At 42.3% G+C, this 17,157-nt stretch overlaps 1 protein-coding gene across 2 annotated transcripts in view; it reads right to left on the bottom strand.

The window, feature by feature from the left end:
- LOC112221492 (agrin) overlaps positions 1-17,157 on the bottom strand; it is a 274,243-nt gene that overhangs the window by 201,467 nt on the left and 55,619 nt on the right. For both annotated transcript variants that reach the window (XM_042303574.1, XM_042303575.1), the window contains exon 3: positions 2,603-2,818. In XM_042303574.1, the coding sequence (XP_042159508.1) occupies positions 2,603-2,818 (216 nt within the window). The remainder of the gene's footprint in view (positions 1-2,602; positions 2,819-17,157) is intronic.

The raw sequence follows: 17,157 nt of genomic DNA, 5'->3' as shown, positions 1-17,157 counted from the left end.
CACTGTTGAAGATCAGCACTCCTACTCTGAGACACTTTGTGGATATGGGCCCTGTACACCGTAGTCCTCACTGGTCATAATCAATACAGAAGCAGCATAGTCACTAAATCTCCCGATGCAGATCTGGTTCATCAGGAGGAAGTTGCTCCCCACAGGCCACCATCGCCCTTTACCCAGAACTCCACTGTGCTCCCAGCGGGTAAGTCTGGATAATTATGGGCCTTTTGATGGCTGTATATGGCCTGTTCCTCTAGCTGATGTAATTACCTCACTCTCTATCGCTCTCTTTATCCATATCTCTCTCTCTCTTTATCCATCTGTCTTTCTTTATCAGTTCTCTGTTTGTTTCTCTCCCCGTCTCTCTCCCTTTCCTCCCTCTCTCTTCCCTCCATCCCTCCCTCCCTCTCGCTCCCCCTTCCATCCCTCTCTCCCCATTCCCTCCCTCCCTCTTTCTCTCCCTTCCCTCCCCCTCGCTCCCTCCCTCTCTCTGTTTCCCTTCCTCTCTTTCTCGCTCTCTCTTTCTGTTCCTGTTTCCTTCCCTCTATCTGGCAAGCCCTTTAGTCACACAGGCCCTGCTATTAGCCAGCCACTAGCCAGCACAGCAATCAGCTGATGGATTAGCATTGTAGCGACAGCATAGAGGGAGAAAAACACGACACAAAGCCCATTGTAGCATATTGCTTTGTGCTTTCAGCCCTGCAAACCCCTAGTGGGGTGGCTGGTGCTGCTATGCTAACTAGTGGTGGTTACGATGAGCCAAATAGGCTTCACTGGTATCATATGTTGGCTCTGGACCGTGGTAGACAGACACAGCGTGCGTCGAGGTGTTTTGTCATCTGGTGGCTGGTATAACTTGTGATAGAAGACATAATGGCATTTCTAATAGGCTTATGGCAAGTTTCTAATACTGTATCTATGTGATGACGTAACAGCTTCTTTACTCGCAGAGGTACAGAACATGCCACTGTACTGCAGCGCAATGCTAGCAGGACTCATTCCGAAGGTATGAAAGAGCACAAAAGACTACAATGGACTCAATAGTAGCTAGCGTGATGCTAGCTGAGAAACTATACAATACATCAGGGTACAGCTCTACACAGCACAACACTGACTGAAGCAGACTGAATAGTACCATAATGCTAGCTAGGACTCTCTATACATAAGGGACCGTATAGACCGTACAGTAGTAGTAGACAAAACTGACTGAACAGTAGCTAGCGTAATGATAGTTAGCTGATCTCACCGTACAGTAAATACAACACTGAACAGTAGTAGCTAACGGGATGCCAATGGACTGAAACAGACACAGTGCCTTCAGAAAGTATTCATACCCCTTGACTTATTACACACTTTGTTGTGTGACACACTGAATTCAAACTGGATTACCCATCTACACACAATACACCATAATGTCAAAGTGAAAATAGGTTTTTAGTAACGTTTATTGAAAATTAAATATTTACATAAGTATACACACCCTTGAGTCAATAGAATCCCTTTGGGAGTGATTAAAGCTGTGAGTCTTTCTGGGTAAGTCTCAAAGAGATTTGCACACCTAGATTTTATCATATTTGCCCATTATTCTTTTCGAAATTCTTCAAGCACTGTCAAGTTGGTTGTGTATCATTGCTTTTCATTGCTTTTCAAACTAACTAGGCCACTCAGGATACATTCAATGTCGTCTTGGTAAGCAACTCCAGTGTATATTTGGCCTTGTATTTTAGGTTATTGTCCTGCTGAAAGGGTCATTTGACTGTCTATTGTCTATTGGAAAGCAGACTGAACCAGGTTTCCACTAGGATTTTGCCTGTGCTTAGCGCTATTCTGTTTATTTTTATCCTGAAAAACTCTGTAGTCCTTGCAAATGCAGCTACTGTACCACCATGCTTGAAAATATTAAGAGTGGTACTCAGTGACGTACTGTGTTGAATTTTCCCCAAACATAATGCCTTGTATTCAGGACTTAAAGTACATTTCTTTGCCATTTATTTTGCCCTTATACTTTAGTGCCTTATTGCAAACAAGATGCATGTTTTGGAATATTTTTGTCTGTACATGAGTCCTTCTCTTCACTGTCATTTAGGTTAGTATTGTAGAGTAACTACAATGTTGTTGATCCATCCTCAGTTGTCTCCTATCACAGCCATTAAACTCTAACTGTTTTAGTCAGCATTGGCCTCATGGTGAAATCTCTGAGCGGTTTCCTTCATCGCTGGCAACTGAGTTAGGAAGGAGGTCTGTAGTATCTTTGTAGTGACTAGGTGTATTGATACACCATCCGTAGTGTAATTAGTAACTTCACCATGCTCAAAGAGACATTCAACGTATTTTTACCCATCGACCAATAGGTGCCCTTCTTTGTGGGGCATTGAAAAAACCTCCCTGGTACTTATTGACTCAAGGCATTTCAGCTTTTCATTTTTGTAAAACATCATTTTAACATGATTCCACTTTGACATTATGTGGTATTGTGCCAGTGACACAAAATCTAACTGTATCAATTTTAAATTCAGGCTCTAACACCATTTTTTGGGGAAAAGGGGGTGGGAATACATTCTAAAGGCACTGTATCTAGCATGACGTGCTAGCTAGCAAGACTCACCACAGGGTCCTTTGCGCAGCACCTTGATGCGCTGCTGCGTGTTGCACTGGGCCTTCTCCAGCTCACACTCATTGGAGTAGGTCGAGGAGTCCGAGCCACACACAGGCGCCACAACCGACGGACACACCATCTTCTTGCAGACGCACTCTGTCTTGGAGGGGTCAGCCGCATCACGTTCACATACTGAACCGAAGCCGCATAGCATTCCTCTGCAATCTGAGGAGAAATAAAAAATGATCCGTTCAGAATGGATTTGAATGTTTGATTTGACAGAGATAGAGAAAAAGAGCAACGCAGTATGTTATTTGTGAGGGAGGAAATGTCCCAATGGCCAACGGGAGTACAACTTTCAGACCGTTCAAAAACACTTCAAAGAATGCCGTTACTGAACGTTGAAGGGCCTTATGCTACATAACAGTTGACACTTGACAAAAAACAGAGTTAACGACTAGTTTACTCTATATATTCATGGGTTAAACAGCTTCGTTACAACTCCAAATACAGGAGCTACATACAATATCCACCACATACCTACATCTTTATTGACCCCTGTAATATAGACGTCAGCTTGGTACCTTTGAGCATAATTCATCTGGCCAGTGTCCACACATCCATACCACTACACTAAAGCTGACTTAAACAGCAGGTAACTCTCACAGGTAGTGGATTTGAATAGAAATCAATGAGACTGACGGAGGACAAAGCATAGTCCTTCCTGGCTGAGCTTAGGAGGGCCCTGATCTTAAGTCTCCTTTGTTCTGAGCTTTTGATGGCCTTTGCGGCCCCTTCGGATGCCCCGCCTCTCCTATTTAGCCCCCCTCCACAGATCTCCCCCAGCTACGTCTTATCACTGGTTCCCAGGCCAGTGCTGAACACGAGTGGGCATGTTCACTTGGACTAGCCCGGGCAGCTGTCTGTCTCGCTCTCACTTGCTGTTGAACACTACACTACACACTCATGTACGCACACACACGCACACATATATTAACACACAGCTCTGTTATGTGTGTGTGTGTGGAAGGAGAGGGCAGCATCTGTTCCCGCATCTGTCTTAGGCTTCCAGATCTCTTTTTCTACCCCCTCTCCATTGACAGGTGAGTGTGTGTGTCTGTGTTACAGTGAGAGAGGACAGGCGAGGGCTTCCGTTCTCAATGTGAGACCACCTGAGGAACTGGGGCCTGACAGATACCTGAGCTAGTCTTTCTTTCGTTGAAGGGGGAAGAAAAGAAAGAGAGAGAAGAAAGAGAGAGCGTGTGTGCATTTTGTGTGTGTACTTGCAGTGTGTGTGGGGGGGGGGGCGAGTATGAGAGGTGCAACTATGTAGTCTGACAGCACATGGTCAGTAATGTGAAAACCATGTCAAGACTCCTTCAATGCTCGTCTCTCCTCTAGTGCCTGTGAACAATGGCTATATGGTTACTTTCAGCTGGCAGATCACCCCACAGGCATGTGTGTGTGTATTGTGTGTGTGTGTGTGTGTGGATGTGTTTAACTATACTTGTGAAGTCCCCACAATAATAGTAAACAAACAAACAAACAAAAATTGACCAACTGGGACATTTGACTTGGTCCCCACAAGGTCAAATGCTATTTCTAGGGATTTTATGGTTAAAGTTAGAATTAGTGCTAGGGTTAGAATTAGTGTAGGGTTAGAATTAGTGTAGGGTTAGAATTAGTGTAGGGTTAGAATTAGTGTAGGGGTAGAATTAGTGTAGGGTTAGAATTAGTGTAGGGGTACAATTAGTGTAGGGTTAGAATTAGTGTAGGGGTAGAATTAGTGTAGGGTTAGAATTAGTGTAGGGTTAGAATTAGTGTAGGGTTAGAATTAGTGTAGGGTTAGAATTAGTGTAGGGTTAGAATTAGTGTAGGGGTAGAATTAGTGTAGGGTTAGAATTAGTGTAGGGTTAGAATTAGTGTAGGGTTAGAATTAGTGTAGGGTTAGAATTAGTGTAGGGTTAGAATTAGTGTAGGGGTAGAATTAGTGTAGGGTTAGAATTAGTGTAGGGTTAGAATTAGTGTTTGGGTTAGAATTAGTGTAGGGTTAGAATTAGTGTAGGGTTAGAATTAGTGTTTGGGTTAGAATTAGTGTTTGGGTTAGAATTAGTGTAGGGTTAGAATTAGTGTAGGGTTAGAATTAGTGTAGGGTTAGAATTAGTGTTTGGGTTAGAATTAGTGTTTGGGTTAGAATTAGTGTAGGGTTAGAATTAGTGTAGGGTTAGAATTAGTGTAGGGTTAGAATTAGTGTTTGGGTTAGAATTAGTGTAGGGTTAGAATTAGTGTAGGGGTAGAATTAGTGTAGGGTTAGAATTAGTGTAGGGTTAGAATTAGTGTAGGGTTAGAATTAGTGTAGGGTTAGAATTAGTGTAGGGTTAGAATTAGTGTTTGGGTTAGAATTAGTGTAGGGTTAGAATTAGTGTAGGGTTAGAATTAGTGTAGGGGTACAATTAGTGTAGGGGTACAATTAGTGTAGGGGTACAATTAGTGTAGGGGTACAATTAGTGTAGGGTTTAGAATTAGTGTAGGGTTAGAATTAGTGTAGGGTTAGAATTAGTGTAGGGTTAGAATTAGTGTAGGGTTAGAATTAGTGTAGGGTTAGAATTAGTGTTTGTGTAGGGTTAGAATTAGTGTAGGGTAGAATTAGTGTAGGGTTAGAATTAGTGTAGGGTTAGAATTAGTGTTTGGGTTAGAATTAGTGTAGGGTTAGAATTAGTGTAGGGGTAGAATTAGTGTAGGGGTACAATTAGTGTAGGGGTACAATTAGTGTAGGGGTACAATTAGTGTAGGGGTACAATTAGTGTAGGGGTACAATTAGTGTAGGGTTAGAATTAGTGTAGGGGTACAATTAGTGCAGGGGTACAATTAGTGCAGGGGTACAATTAGTGTAGGGGTACAATTAGTGTAGGGGTAGAATTAGTGTAGGGGTAGAATTAGTGTAGGGTTAGAATTAGTGTAGGGTTAGAATTAGTGTAGGGTTAGAATTAGTGTAGGGTTAGAATTAGTGTAGGGGTAGAATTAGTGTAGGGTTAGAATTAGTGTAGGGTTAGAATTAGGTTTAGGAGCTAGATTTGGAACTTTAAATTACATGCTGGTGGATTTCTTTCTACCCAACGGAGAACATCCCATTTGAGAGAGAGAGCATGTCCAGTGTGTGGCTTTAATGGATGAAAATGCCTTGTCCTTGTAATGCTCACTCTGTTTTGGGGAGCGATCATCCATAATACATGATGTCATGCTCTCACTGGTGAGAGAGGGGTGTGTGGACTGATATGGGATAGTTAGGTATGACAGTGTTGACAGAAATTACAAGAAGGACAACTCTAGGAACTGCTTAGATGTTAGAGGATGCTAGACAGTTCGCGATTAAGTCATATTGTTAGTAAAAAACAATGTGTTTACCTCAGAGTTAGTATTGTATTACTTCCACTATGTGTTGCATGATTATTTCATCTTCATACTGTTCTTTTCTCTCTCTGTGGGACTGCAACAGTGGGACTGTGTGATATTGAGTTAACTGTCTCTTACGAAAAAACATTGCAGTCACAGTTCAGTATATGTTCAGTGTTTGGAAATTGTTCACAAGGATGAACCAGACTTGTGGAGGTCTACAATTTTTTTCTGAGGTCTTGGCTGATTTCTTTCGATTTTCCCATGATGTCAAGCAAAGAGGCACTGAGTTTGAAGGTAGGCCTTGAAATACATCCACAGGTACACCTCCAATTGACTCAAATGATGTCAATTAGCATATCAGAAGCTTCTAAAGCCATGACATCATTTTTGGGAATGTTCCAAGCTGTTTAAAGGCACAGTCAACTTAGTGTATGTAAACTTCTGACCCACTGGAATTGTTATACAGTGAATTATAGATTATTTCACAACAATTGTTGGAAAAATTACTTGTTTCATGCACATAGTAGATGTCCTAACCGACTTGCCGACTTGTTAACAAGATATGTGTAGTGGTTAAAAAAATGAGTTTTACTGACTCCAACCTAAGTGTACGTAAACTTTCGACTTCAACTGTATATGAGCAAAAAATATTACATTTTATTTGGAAATGAAGGGCCTTTTTATATAATACATTTGAATTCGGAGGGCAGAAATGATTAAATATTAATGCATTAGACCTCTCACTGAAGGCACCAGTCATACAAAAGTTATACTTAAATCTGAACAAATTTTCGAGCAAATTAGTAAGAAAGTCTCACCCTGTGTCAAGAATGGCCTTTTTTCCTATATTCAGATTACAACCTCTCACTTTCGGTTTTTTGAAAATGTAATAATCTTCAAAATATCGCTATTTTTAAAACAAGCCATAGAAAGCTGGTTGCGATTTCAGTTTTATTCACCAGAAAAGAGAGAACAAATAAGATCACAGAGGGTTTTGTTAAGGATTGTCTCTGAAATGTGAAAAAGAGGTTTGATGGATTCAGGGAAGCTCACCATTCATGTGTTTGTGGTGGTTGCAATAATGATTATTTCTGTTCACTTTACCAGCTTAAATGTTGTTTTGTTTCAGCTGAAGCTGCTGATCTAGGCAGGGACATCGGGATGTCGGCGAGTACATTTATACATTTTAAAGTAGCTGCCTAGTTAAATAAATAACTGTCCCTTGGGCCAAGCCAGATAGAAAGCAGTTCAAGTAAATGTATGATAATGCAATGAATAACAATATAATTATATAGTGATACACTACAGTACTAACTGTTTACTCAAAAGTGATATACAAAAACACAATCATTGGTCTGAGAGGACATCTGCTCAGCCATTTCAGAAATGTGTTGGACCAGTACATGACAGAAAGCGAGAATATGTTACATGGTAAAATACACTGAAATAAGCTGTGTAATTGCCTGATGTCTTTAAATGAGTCAGGTTTAGGGAATATATAGTTTCATTAATCATGTACATCAATGAAGACAGACATTTGATTTACAGTTCGAAAACAACCCTGTATGTACTGTACATACTTTAGCAGAGCAGATGTCAAAGCCTGCACACACTGTATCAAATCAAACGTTTGTTTGTCACGTGGGCTGAATACAACCTTACAGTAGCTCTGCAGTAGATGGGTTGGGCCCGTCTCACACCATACGATGCTGGCATCTTTCAATTTCATCAAGAAGCAAATGACATATAGTACACGACACAAACAACTATGCCCACAAACATTTTGTACAGACAGTGTGTTTACCTGGAAAGCTCCATAATGTCTGACCACATACAAGGTGGGAACAAATGAAAGAGGCCGAGTCACTCTGGCATTATCCATTCAAAGTGCAGCACATTACCACATTCCTGCACTCACATTTGTATGTGCAAAAAGGTGTGTGTGCTCATAAACACACACAGGGTATACTATTTTCTTCGTCCTTTTCTCCTTAGTTTTACCCTGACAAACATTGTGTCTGCCCTCTTTCTCTGACCACGGAAACTGGCATATGTATGTCCCCCTGCTGTGTTTTGTCCATGTAGTCTGTCTGTATGGATGCAAAGGGAGAAATTTACCAAAGGCAATCATGTATACCAAATTAGGAAACAGGATTATTAGGTAACAAGGGAGGGCTCTCTTGCTGAAACGCTATTGAAACATCAGAGGGCTCATTCAAAAGGAGGGAGAAGGGAGGGGGGGGGATGTGCTGAATTTTGAATGGACTATGGCCAAAAGCGAATCTCGAGGTGAATCTCAAAAGATTTTCCTTAATGTTTTGCACCCTCTTCTCTCCTTGGCTGTCTTCTGTTCTCATATTGAAGGTCATGGTCCAAAGGGTGGGACCTCAGATCCTATCCTCCAATGCCTTTTAAGAAGAAGATAAGAGGATGGAAGGAATCCAAGGAAAGACAAGATCTTAAGGTAACATCTAATTTGAAGGACAGCACCGCTTGGATCGGCGCTGTTGCCTTACACCAGAACAGCGTGACTCCTACTAGCCCTAGGACACCACAACAGTCAACAGTGTGAAAAAATGATTGATTGCTTATCCAGTGATCATCTTTCACTAATACACATTTAGTTAACACTACAACCGCTAAAACAGTCATTTTGACTGCTCATTATTTGTATTTTTTGTATTACTCTGCCATTATTAAAGTCATGCCCCCCTCCTTATTTTCCTAAACACTGTCGGTGTTAGAATTGTACTGGAGTTATAACCAGTTTTAGGAGGGCATGCCATTTTTTTACGGTTTTCACTCGTTGCCCTTCTTTCTCCCAACAGTTAAAAGTACAGTGCCCAGCTAGTAATCACTTCGAAACTGAACCTAAACCGACACTATCCCGAAACTAATTTCACACATACCGAATAACAAATGAAGTAAAGTATGAGAAAGGGAGTGAATGGGTGAGTTGATGAGCGAGGACAACGTCATCACCAATTGTGAATGAAGAACAGGGCGGACCCTTCTATTGTACTCTGGCCCACTTGGAGTAGGCTACACAGTGAGAGTGTGCGCAAACTTTACATGCTAAACGGCCTTCAATATCTGGGAAAAGCTCCACATCGGGCAGCAAGCGAGTGTCGGAGTATGTGGTGATGAGGCTTCTGGAACTTTACATTGGCAAGGGGAGACATGACACTATGGACAATTGTCACTTGACTGTCATTGGCAAACAAGTTACTAAGAAATCAAGCCTGGCCGGCCGCATAAACAAAGTGAGACGGGAGCTCCCTCCCCTGAAGAATGACAAGACAATGGGGACACAATAAAGAGAGAACCGGAGACTATTAAGCACTGCGACCAAATAAAGGTATGTCAAAGTGCGTCAAGCAAGTGAAAATTACGAAGATTTGTGTCAACTGTGAGGACAAGGGATAAATGAAATCCATCTGATGCCATTGCGTGAAAACGCACACAATTAAACAGTAATGGACTATTTTTGACTGCTTTCATATCGACACAGCAGTACCAGTCAAAAGTTTGGACACACTACTCATTACAGGATTTTTCAATATTTTTACTATTTTTTACATTGTAGAATACTAATGAAGACATAAAACTATGAAATAACACATATGGAATCATGTAGTAACCAAAACAAAAAGCTAAACAAATCAAAATATATTTGACTTTTGAGATTCTTCAAAGTAGCCACCCTTTGCCTTGATGACAGCTTTGCACTCTCTTGGCATTCTCTCAACCATCCTGGAATGCTTTTCCAATAGTCTTGAAAGAGTTCCCATATGCTGAGCACTTGTTGGCTGCTTTTCCTTCACTCTGCGGTTTAACTCATCCCAAACCATCTCAATTGGATTGAGGTCGGGTGATTGTGGAGGTCATCTGATGCAGCACCATCACTCTCCTTCTTGATCAAATAGACCTTAAACTGCCTGGAGGTGTGTTGGGTTATTGTAATGTTGAAAAACAAATGATAGTCCCACTAAGTGTTACATCTGCTCCTGCCACACCCTCTACTGCTCATCATGTGTCTCCTTGACCTGCCCCTACTCCCCCAGTGCTCTGTCCCTCTCCCTCTCTCTCTCTGTATCTGATTGTGTGGGCGGAGACAGGTGTGCTGGAGTCAGAGCAGATCCCAACCAGCTGCAACCTGTTCCATAATCAAGACCTCAACAAATACTCAGTCCTTCCACTTCCACACTGCCAGATCATAATCTCTGCTCAGTCAGTCTACATTTCTAGCTGTTTGTTACTATTTAGATCCTGTTATCCTGTTGTGCCATGCCTGACACGGTTTTCCTCTCCGCTATAGTTCTGCCCGCTCTGACTCTGGTTCATGTCTCCAGTCCCACGTCTGCTCATCCTGCTACTCTGCCCTGGATTCCCCACTCTACTACTCCCTTGGATTCCCCTCCGGACCTGCTTACTCTGTCTCAACCCCTCTCGCTCCAGCCTCAGTCTCCCGACCTGCTTACCCTGTGCCAACCCCTCTCGCTCCAGCCTCAGCCTCCGCACCTGGTTTCCTGCAACCCACCCGAGCTTCTCCTGGCCTGCACTCCATCTTCCCCCTGTGTTTCAATAAATACCTTGTTTACTTCATCCCAGTCTCCTCGTCTGAGTCTGGTCTTGGGTTTCCATGTTCCACTTTGCGTAACACTAAGGGTCCCAGTAGTGACGGACTGTCATCTCTCTTGGCAAATATAACATATTTTGATTTCTTTAACACTTTTTTGGTTACTACATGATTCCATATGTGTTATTTCATAGTTTTGATGTTTTCACTATTATTCTACAATGTAGAAAAGTCAAACTAAAGAAAAACCCTTGTATGAGTAGGTGTGTCCAAACTTTTGACAGGTACTGTATAACAAGCAGTATCAACCTAATAAAAATGCTATTGTGTAATTTGAAATAAAAAACATCATATTCTAATGTTAGCCAAGGCTTTCATAAACACAACCAAATGATTATTTTTGAGATAGCATAAATTAAATGTATTAATTACACTGTTCGAATGTTTCCGTCAGAATGACTGCTCATTAGCTTTAAGGGGGGTCCCTCGAGGCCCAGTGGTTCTAGAGTTAAAGGACCAGTATGCATTGAACTTTATGCCCATTTGTACTTTTTGTATGTTTCCAAATTTGCCGCTATTAGAAAATGTATTGTGTTAAAATGTATAGTGTTGCTGAAGAGGGCAGCAAAGGGCAAAACTACATGCTACAACTTTAAACAAGCTATGAATATTGTGTGCTCTTACTATTGTCCAATTCTTCATGGCAACCACTGACTGGACAACAGTATTCCTGTCAAAATGGCCCCAGTCTCTCTTGACCATCCATCTGTGCATAGCCTAAATGCATAGCCTAAATGCATACTATATCAATAATAACAGGTTTGGGGTCAGTTCATAATTACATTGAGAATGTTTTAAATTCCAATTAAATTCTTGAATTTAAAAGGAATTTTAATTGAATTAGTAAACAGGATACAGAATTGTAATTATAATTTGAATGTAAGTAAATACAATTGAATTCAGTGAAATTCCTATTGTTAGGGAGGAGAAGATAAAAGCATCTTTTCATTATATCCAGCATCTTTCACTGAATCACATTCTACTTCCTGTCACTCAAATACTACATCTTGTGGAGTGTGGCCAATTCAATTTAAATTTCAACTCATGAGTTGAATGGGAGCAAATTCCAAAATTCTAAATGGTGCCCGAACCATGATTAATGGATGTTTTATTTTAATGAATGCTCTGTTAAACACTGGTTGAGACACCTGCAAGGCATGGAACCCTCTGGAAACACTTTGCGGACTGCATTGACCTCGTTCAGGTCTCTGTCGAACATCACACATCTCAATGAAAACATATCCGCATCTCTATTTAAAATGCACCATCTCCTTCATATTGGTCACGTGCATGGTTCTTTTAAAATCCTGGGATAGCCTGTTCGAATGTCTGCAAGCACACCTCCAGCACATCTGTAGTCTCCTCACATACAATGAAGTAAGCAACAGGAATTCCACACCCATGATGCTGAATGATTAATGCATAAAATGTGTAACCGCAAGCTGTGATTACTTTGTAGGTTGCATCCAGGAAAACCATTCCGTTTCTATCTTTGGCAAGTTGCTCCATCTGCAGTACAATGAGTAGTGTTTGTTTGGTGGAGTGGAACAGTGGTTGGTAGAACATTTGAACATGTTGAACATCCTGTTGAAGGTCAGAATTGACCAGTCTGTCAACGCCGATGCTGTCATTCTAATCAAGCCTGGTGTCGGAGGCTAGAGAGCTTTGGATGTTCCACACATCTTTTGGTGTCAGGTAGAAACATCTATCAGACACATTGTGATGACCCTCTTCTTTAGCCCACTGTGTTGCCTTCAAAAGCACCTCAGTTGTGGTGCAGTGTTGACCTATCCACGCCGCTACGAAATGCATCAATGTGTGATTGATGCAATTGATCACATTCTCTGTGCTTTTGTCCAGGCCATGACCATTGTGGCACAGTTGTTTCTACACAATGACCCCTTGAAAACTAACACTGATGACAGAGGAGAAACAGATGTAGCTCTTACAAAGAACTGAACTGACTAACGCATTTCTGCTCACCAGTTGTTTCATCCGGTTTCAAAATGGGAACGACTCACTCGCAGGTTGGGGTCATTAGGAAAACGCTATTTTTCTATTGCTATTCCGCCAGTGAATGCCGGATCCGCCCCTAAGCACTCGCTCTTAGATTCCATTTTGGGTTAGAATAATCTAATTTGGTGTAAGGATGTACGCTGGGAGGCGTGAAGCAAGTTCAGGGAGTGAATACATTTAATAAATAAATGAACAAAACAAGAAACACAAACAGCGCACCGACATGAAACAGCAACAATGACGCCTGGGGAAGGAACCCAAGGGAGTGACATATAAAGGGCAGGTGATCAAGGAGGTGATGGAGTCCAGGTGAGTGTCATTATGCGCGTAACGCTGGTGACAGGTGTGAGTCCTAATGAGCAGCCTGGTGACCTAGAGGCCGGAGAAGGAGCACACGTGACATTTTGAAAATCTAATTTTGTTGACAAATGCTAAGGTTAAATGCAATATCTTCTCCGGGCCTAGATGTTATGTCAAGGGCTGAAAGCGGCGCACTCAGAGGTAGGCAACTGATTCATAGTATGGCAAAGTTGTGTGTCGGTCCACCGCCACAGCGATAACACTATTTACAGCAACGCACCAGAAGGTCCGGGAGAAATACAGATGAACATTGTCTTTGTGCCTGTAGAATACATCTGCCTAAAAAGTCCATTGATCTTTTACTTACAAGCTCCCAGGGGATTGATGCAGTCAAATATTGATCATACAAAGCATAGCGAGTGAGTGAGGAAACATCTGCTCACGACGAAGAAAAGAAAAAAACAGACATTCGTACTTTTCAAAAACTTTCTTTCCCTCCTTTCTACAACATTATTTCAACGAGCAAGGTCTATTACCTTTTTCATTCCCCTTCTGGACTGAGATTGTGTGTGAGTGTGCGCTTGTATTTACTCATTTCCACGTATAAAAGACCAATCAATTCCCCTCCCGCTCATTGAGCTTCCTGAGCTGTGCCGGGGTTGCTGACCTGGCTCACACCTGCATCAACTTATAATTTATCACACAAGCACACACTGCAGCACAACAAACACTCCCACACAGTTTCCCAGACCCAGACAGAAAGAGGGAGGGGAGCTGGAGGGAGAGAGGAAGGAGAGTGCACAAGACCAGATGGACAGAGTTGAAAGAGATAAAGACAGAGAGCAAGAGAAGATGGTGAGAGGTTAAAGGGAGACTGAGAAAGAGCGAGAGAAAAGATAGAGCAAAGAATCAGAAGAAATAAAATACAACTATACTGAACAAAAATATAAACATAACATGCTACAATTTCAAAGATTTTACTGAGTTACAGTTCATATAAAAGGAAATCAGTCAATTCAAATAAATAAATTAGGCTCTAATCTATGGATTTCACGTGACTGGGCAGGAGTGCAGCCATGGGTGGGCCTGGGAGGGCATAGGTCCACCAACTAGAGAGCCAGGCCCAGCCAATCAGAATGAGTTTTTCCCCACAAAACGGCTTTATTGCAGACAGAAATACTCCTCAGTTTCATCAACTGTCAGGGTGGCTGGTTTTAGGCGATGCCGGAGATCAAGAAGCCAGATGTGGACTGGGCTGGCGAGGTTACACGTGGTCTGCGGTTGTGAGGCCGGTTGGACGTACTCCCAAATTCTCTAAAACGACGTTGGAAGTGGCTTATGGTATAGAAATTAACATTAAATTCTCTGGCAACAGCTCTGGTGGACATACCTGCAGTCTGTATGCCAATTGCACGCTCCCTCAAAACTTGAGACAACTGTGGCATTGTGTTGTGTGACAAAACACAACACATTTGACAACAGCCTTTTATTGCCCCCGCACAAGGTGCACCTGTGTAATAACCATGCTGTTTAATCAGCTTCTTGTTATGCCACACCTGTCAGGTGGATGGGTTATCTTGGCAAAGGAGAAATGCTCACTAAAAAGGATGTGGACCAAATTGAAGAGAAATACGTTTTTTGTGCGTACGGACCATTTCTGTGATCTTTATTTGATCTCATGAAACATGGGACCAACACTACATGTTGCATTCATATTTCTGTTCAGTATAAATAGGCGCGTAATATGTAACTTGCTCCTGAACAGAACCATGCATGTTTTCTCTCAGTGTTTCCAACAGTCTACTCTATCACCCCCCCATAAGGCTGTCATAAGCATGACATAAGATGTCATATGCAGGCATAAAAACCTGTTATGACCAATATTCCATGGGGTCAAATTTACCTGGCGTGCTGCACCAGCACACAATTTTGCACCCGTTATTTTCAAGTGGGAATACAAATTGAGAAAAATCAAACTAAATGTATTTACTCTACACTTTGTTATATTCCCTTTTGATAATAACAGGTGCAAACAAATGGTACAGTAAATCAGGCCCGAAATATGGAACCTTGTGACATCTGTTCTGTCACGCTCATGGTGACAAAGTACAGTGTAGTATCAGAGGGATCATACCCCATCGGTGATAACTCTTCATCAAAATGAGGCTGCCGGGATACTTTGCATCGCTGCGTGTCAGTGAGACAAAGAGAGGACAGTGGGAGAGAGGGAGATCGAGAGTGAAAAAGGGAGATAGAGAGAGGCAGAGGAGGAATCTGAACAATAAGGGAGAGAAAGACAGGGGCATATATTTGGAGAGAGGGAGAGGAAGAGAGAATGGGTGTGAGAGAGAGGTAAGTGAGAGTGAAAGAGAGGAAGGAAGAGTGGGATTTGGGAGGACGTCTTCCTCATGGACACCTCAGAGAGCGACAGAGAGAGTGAGAGTCAGAATGGATGGGCCCTGGTCCCCAGTTTAAATAATGGAGATGTGGCCCTTATCCTGTCACCCTTCATCTCCGGCACAAAGGAAAGTGGAGAGCAGCGCGGCTCTAAAAAGATGACAACGTGATGCAATATACATGACTAAATCCCCGGCGCCTGCCACATGCACACACTGCTACGCGAGATTCAATTATTCAACTCATCCACCGAGTTGTTGGAGAGGAGTGCTCTCCCTCTCACCATCTGAACATAACTTCCAAGCCCTCCCAAATAACTCCCCATGGTATGGTGTGCATCTTTTCACAAACACACGTTGCCGTGTTGCTTTAGGGTTTTTGCTTACGGTGAGATCCATAGCCTCATGGAATCTAACGTTGTCCCTTAACGTTTTCTCTCGCTCTACATTTCCCATTTTGCTCTTGTGCTCTCGCTCCATCTCTCTCTCCGTCTCTCCCCCCAGTGTTTCATCATCAAGCTTTCTATGTTACATGAAAAAGAGAGAGAGGATGTTGAAGAGAAAAGACTGAGGGGGAATCTGCCTCTCAGTCAGTGTGTCAATGTATGGGTACCAAAGGCATTCTCCCATCTCCAAAAACAGCCTCATCTCCACCATGGCTCTGCAACTCCCCTCAACAAAGACAGGGGTGGAAAAGGAAACTGCTTCTCTATGCTGGCTCTACAACGGGAGTGGTGAGGGACTTCAGGGGTCCTTCCTAGAGAAGGCCCAAGCCAGTGGCAGATGGCTTTACTCTGTGTGAGTGTGCCTGTAGTTCTATCTGGTGCAAAAATGGTTTCACTGGGTAAAAGGATAAAAGTCCTATACTTCTCCATGCTCTTCCTAATCACCATTGGGATTGAATAGGATAGAATGATGCTTTTTAGATAGAGGAGGAATTTTAAGGTAGCCTCGCTACACTCACCATTCTGTTTGAAGTGAAACAGAATGAGAGCTATCGTGAGACAAGGCTAATTTTAAGGTAGCCTCGCTACACTCACCATTCTGTTTGAAGTGAAACAGAATGAGAGCTATCGTGAGACAAGGCTAATTTTAAGGTGGTTTGAAGATGGAAGTTGCTCAACCTTGTATGGTTTGTGTTGTTTCATTTTGGCTTTTACTAAGTTTGTTTGAGAAGGAGGACTGTGAAAATGGTTCTGGATGTGAGATGTTGCCATTTGAAATGACTTGAGAGTTTTGATAATGGAATTTTACAGTGCCAAACCTCTACCCCCCCCCTGGTAGTTTACCACAATCAGAAAGAAGAGATTAATTCTTGGTAATGAAATAGAAAAAAGCAGGTCCATAAAATTGCCCTATAAGAATTGACCTTCCCGCCTACCTGTGAGTGCCCTAATTTGGTGCCCTATAAAGAGCCCCCTATAAAGCAGCTCTTGGGCCCCAGTAGACAGTCCCCCCCCTCTCGCTCCTCTTTCAGACAAAGCTCTCCATCACTCTCCATCCCCTCCATCTCTCTCCACGCTCTAATCGATAACCGTGGCTCAGAGATCAATACTTCCACAAATCACTTCATTTTCTCTTTTTCTCTCTCCCTTTCCCTCTCTCCCTGGCTCTTCTCCCAGGTGGTGAGAGAAAAAGAGAGGGAGATGAAAAAAAGAGGGCTGTCAATGTAAAATGCGACCTAACCCTTCTCCCTTTCCTTCTTTCCCTTCCTTCGTTCACTCCCGTGCCACAGAAAAACCAAAGAGGAGTAACACACACACACACACACACACACACACACACACACACAAAAGAGGGAGTAAGCACCAAATAAA

The sequence above is a fragment of the Oncorhynchus tshawytscha genome, linkage group LG22 (genome assembly GCF_018296145.1).
Source record: "Oncorhynchus tshawytscha isolate Ot180627B linkage group LG22, Otsh_v2.0, whole genome shotgun sequence".
Lineage (NCBI taxonomy): Eukaryota > Metazoa > Chordata > Actinopteri > Salmoniformes > Salmonidae > Oncorhynchus > Oncorhynchus tshawytscha.
The sequence above is the reverse complement of the archived record's forward strand: the minus strand, read 5'-3'. Positions and strand labels throughout refer to the sequence as shown.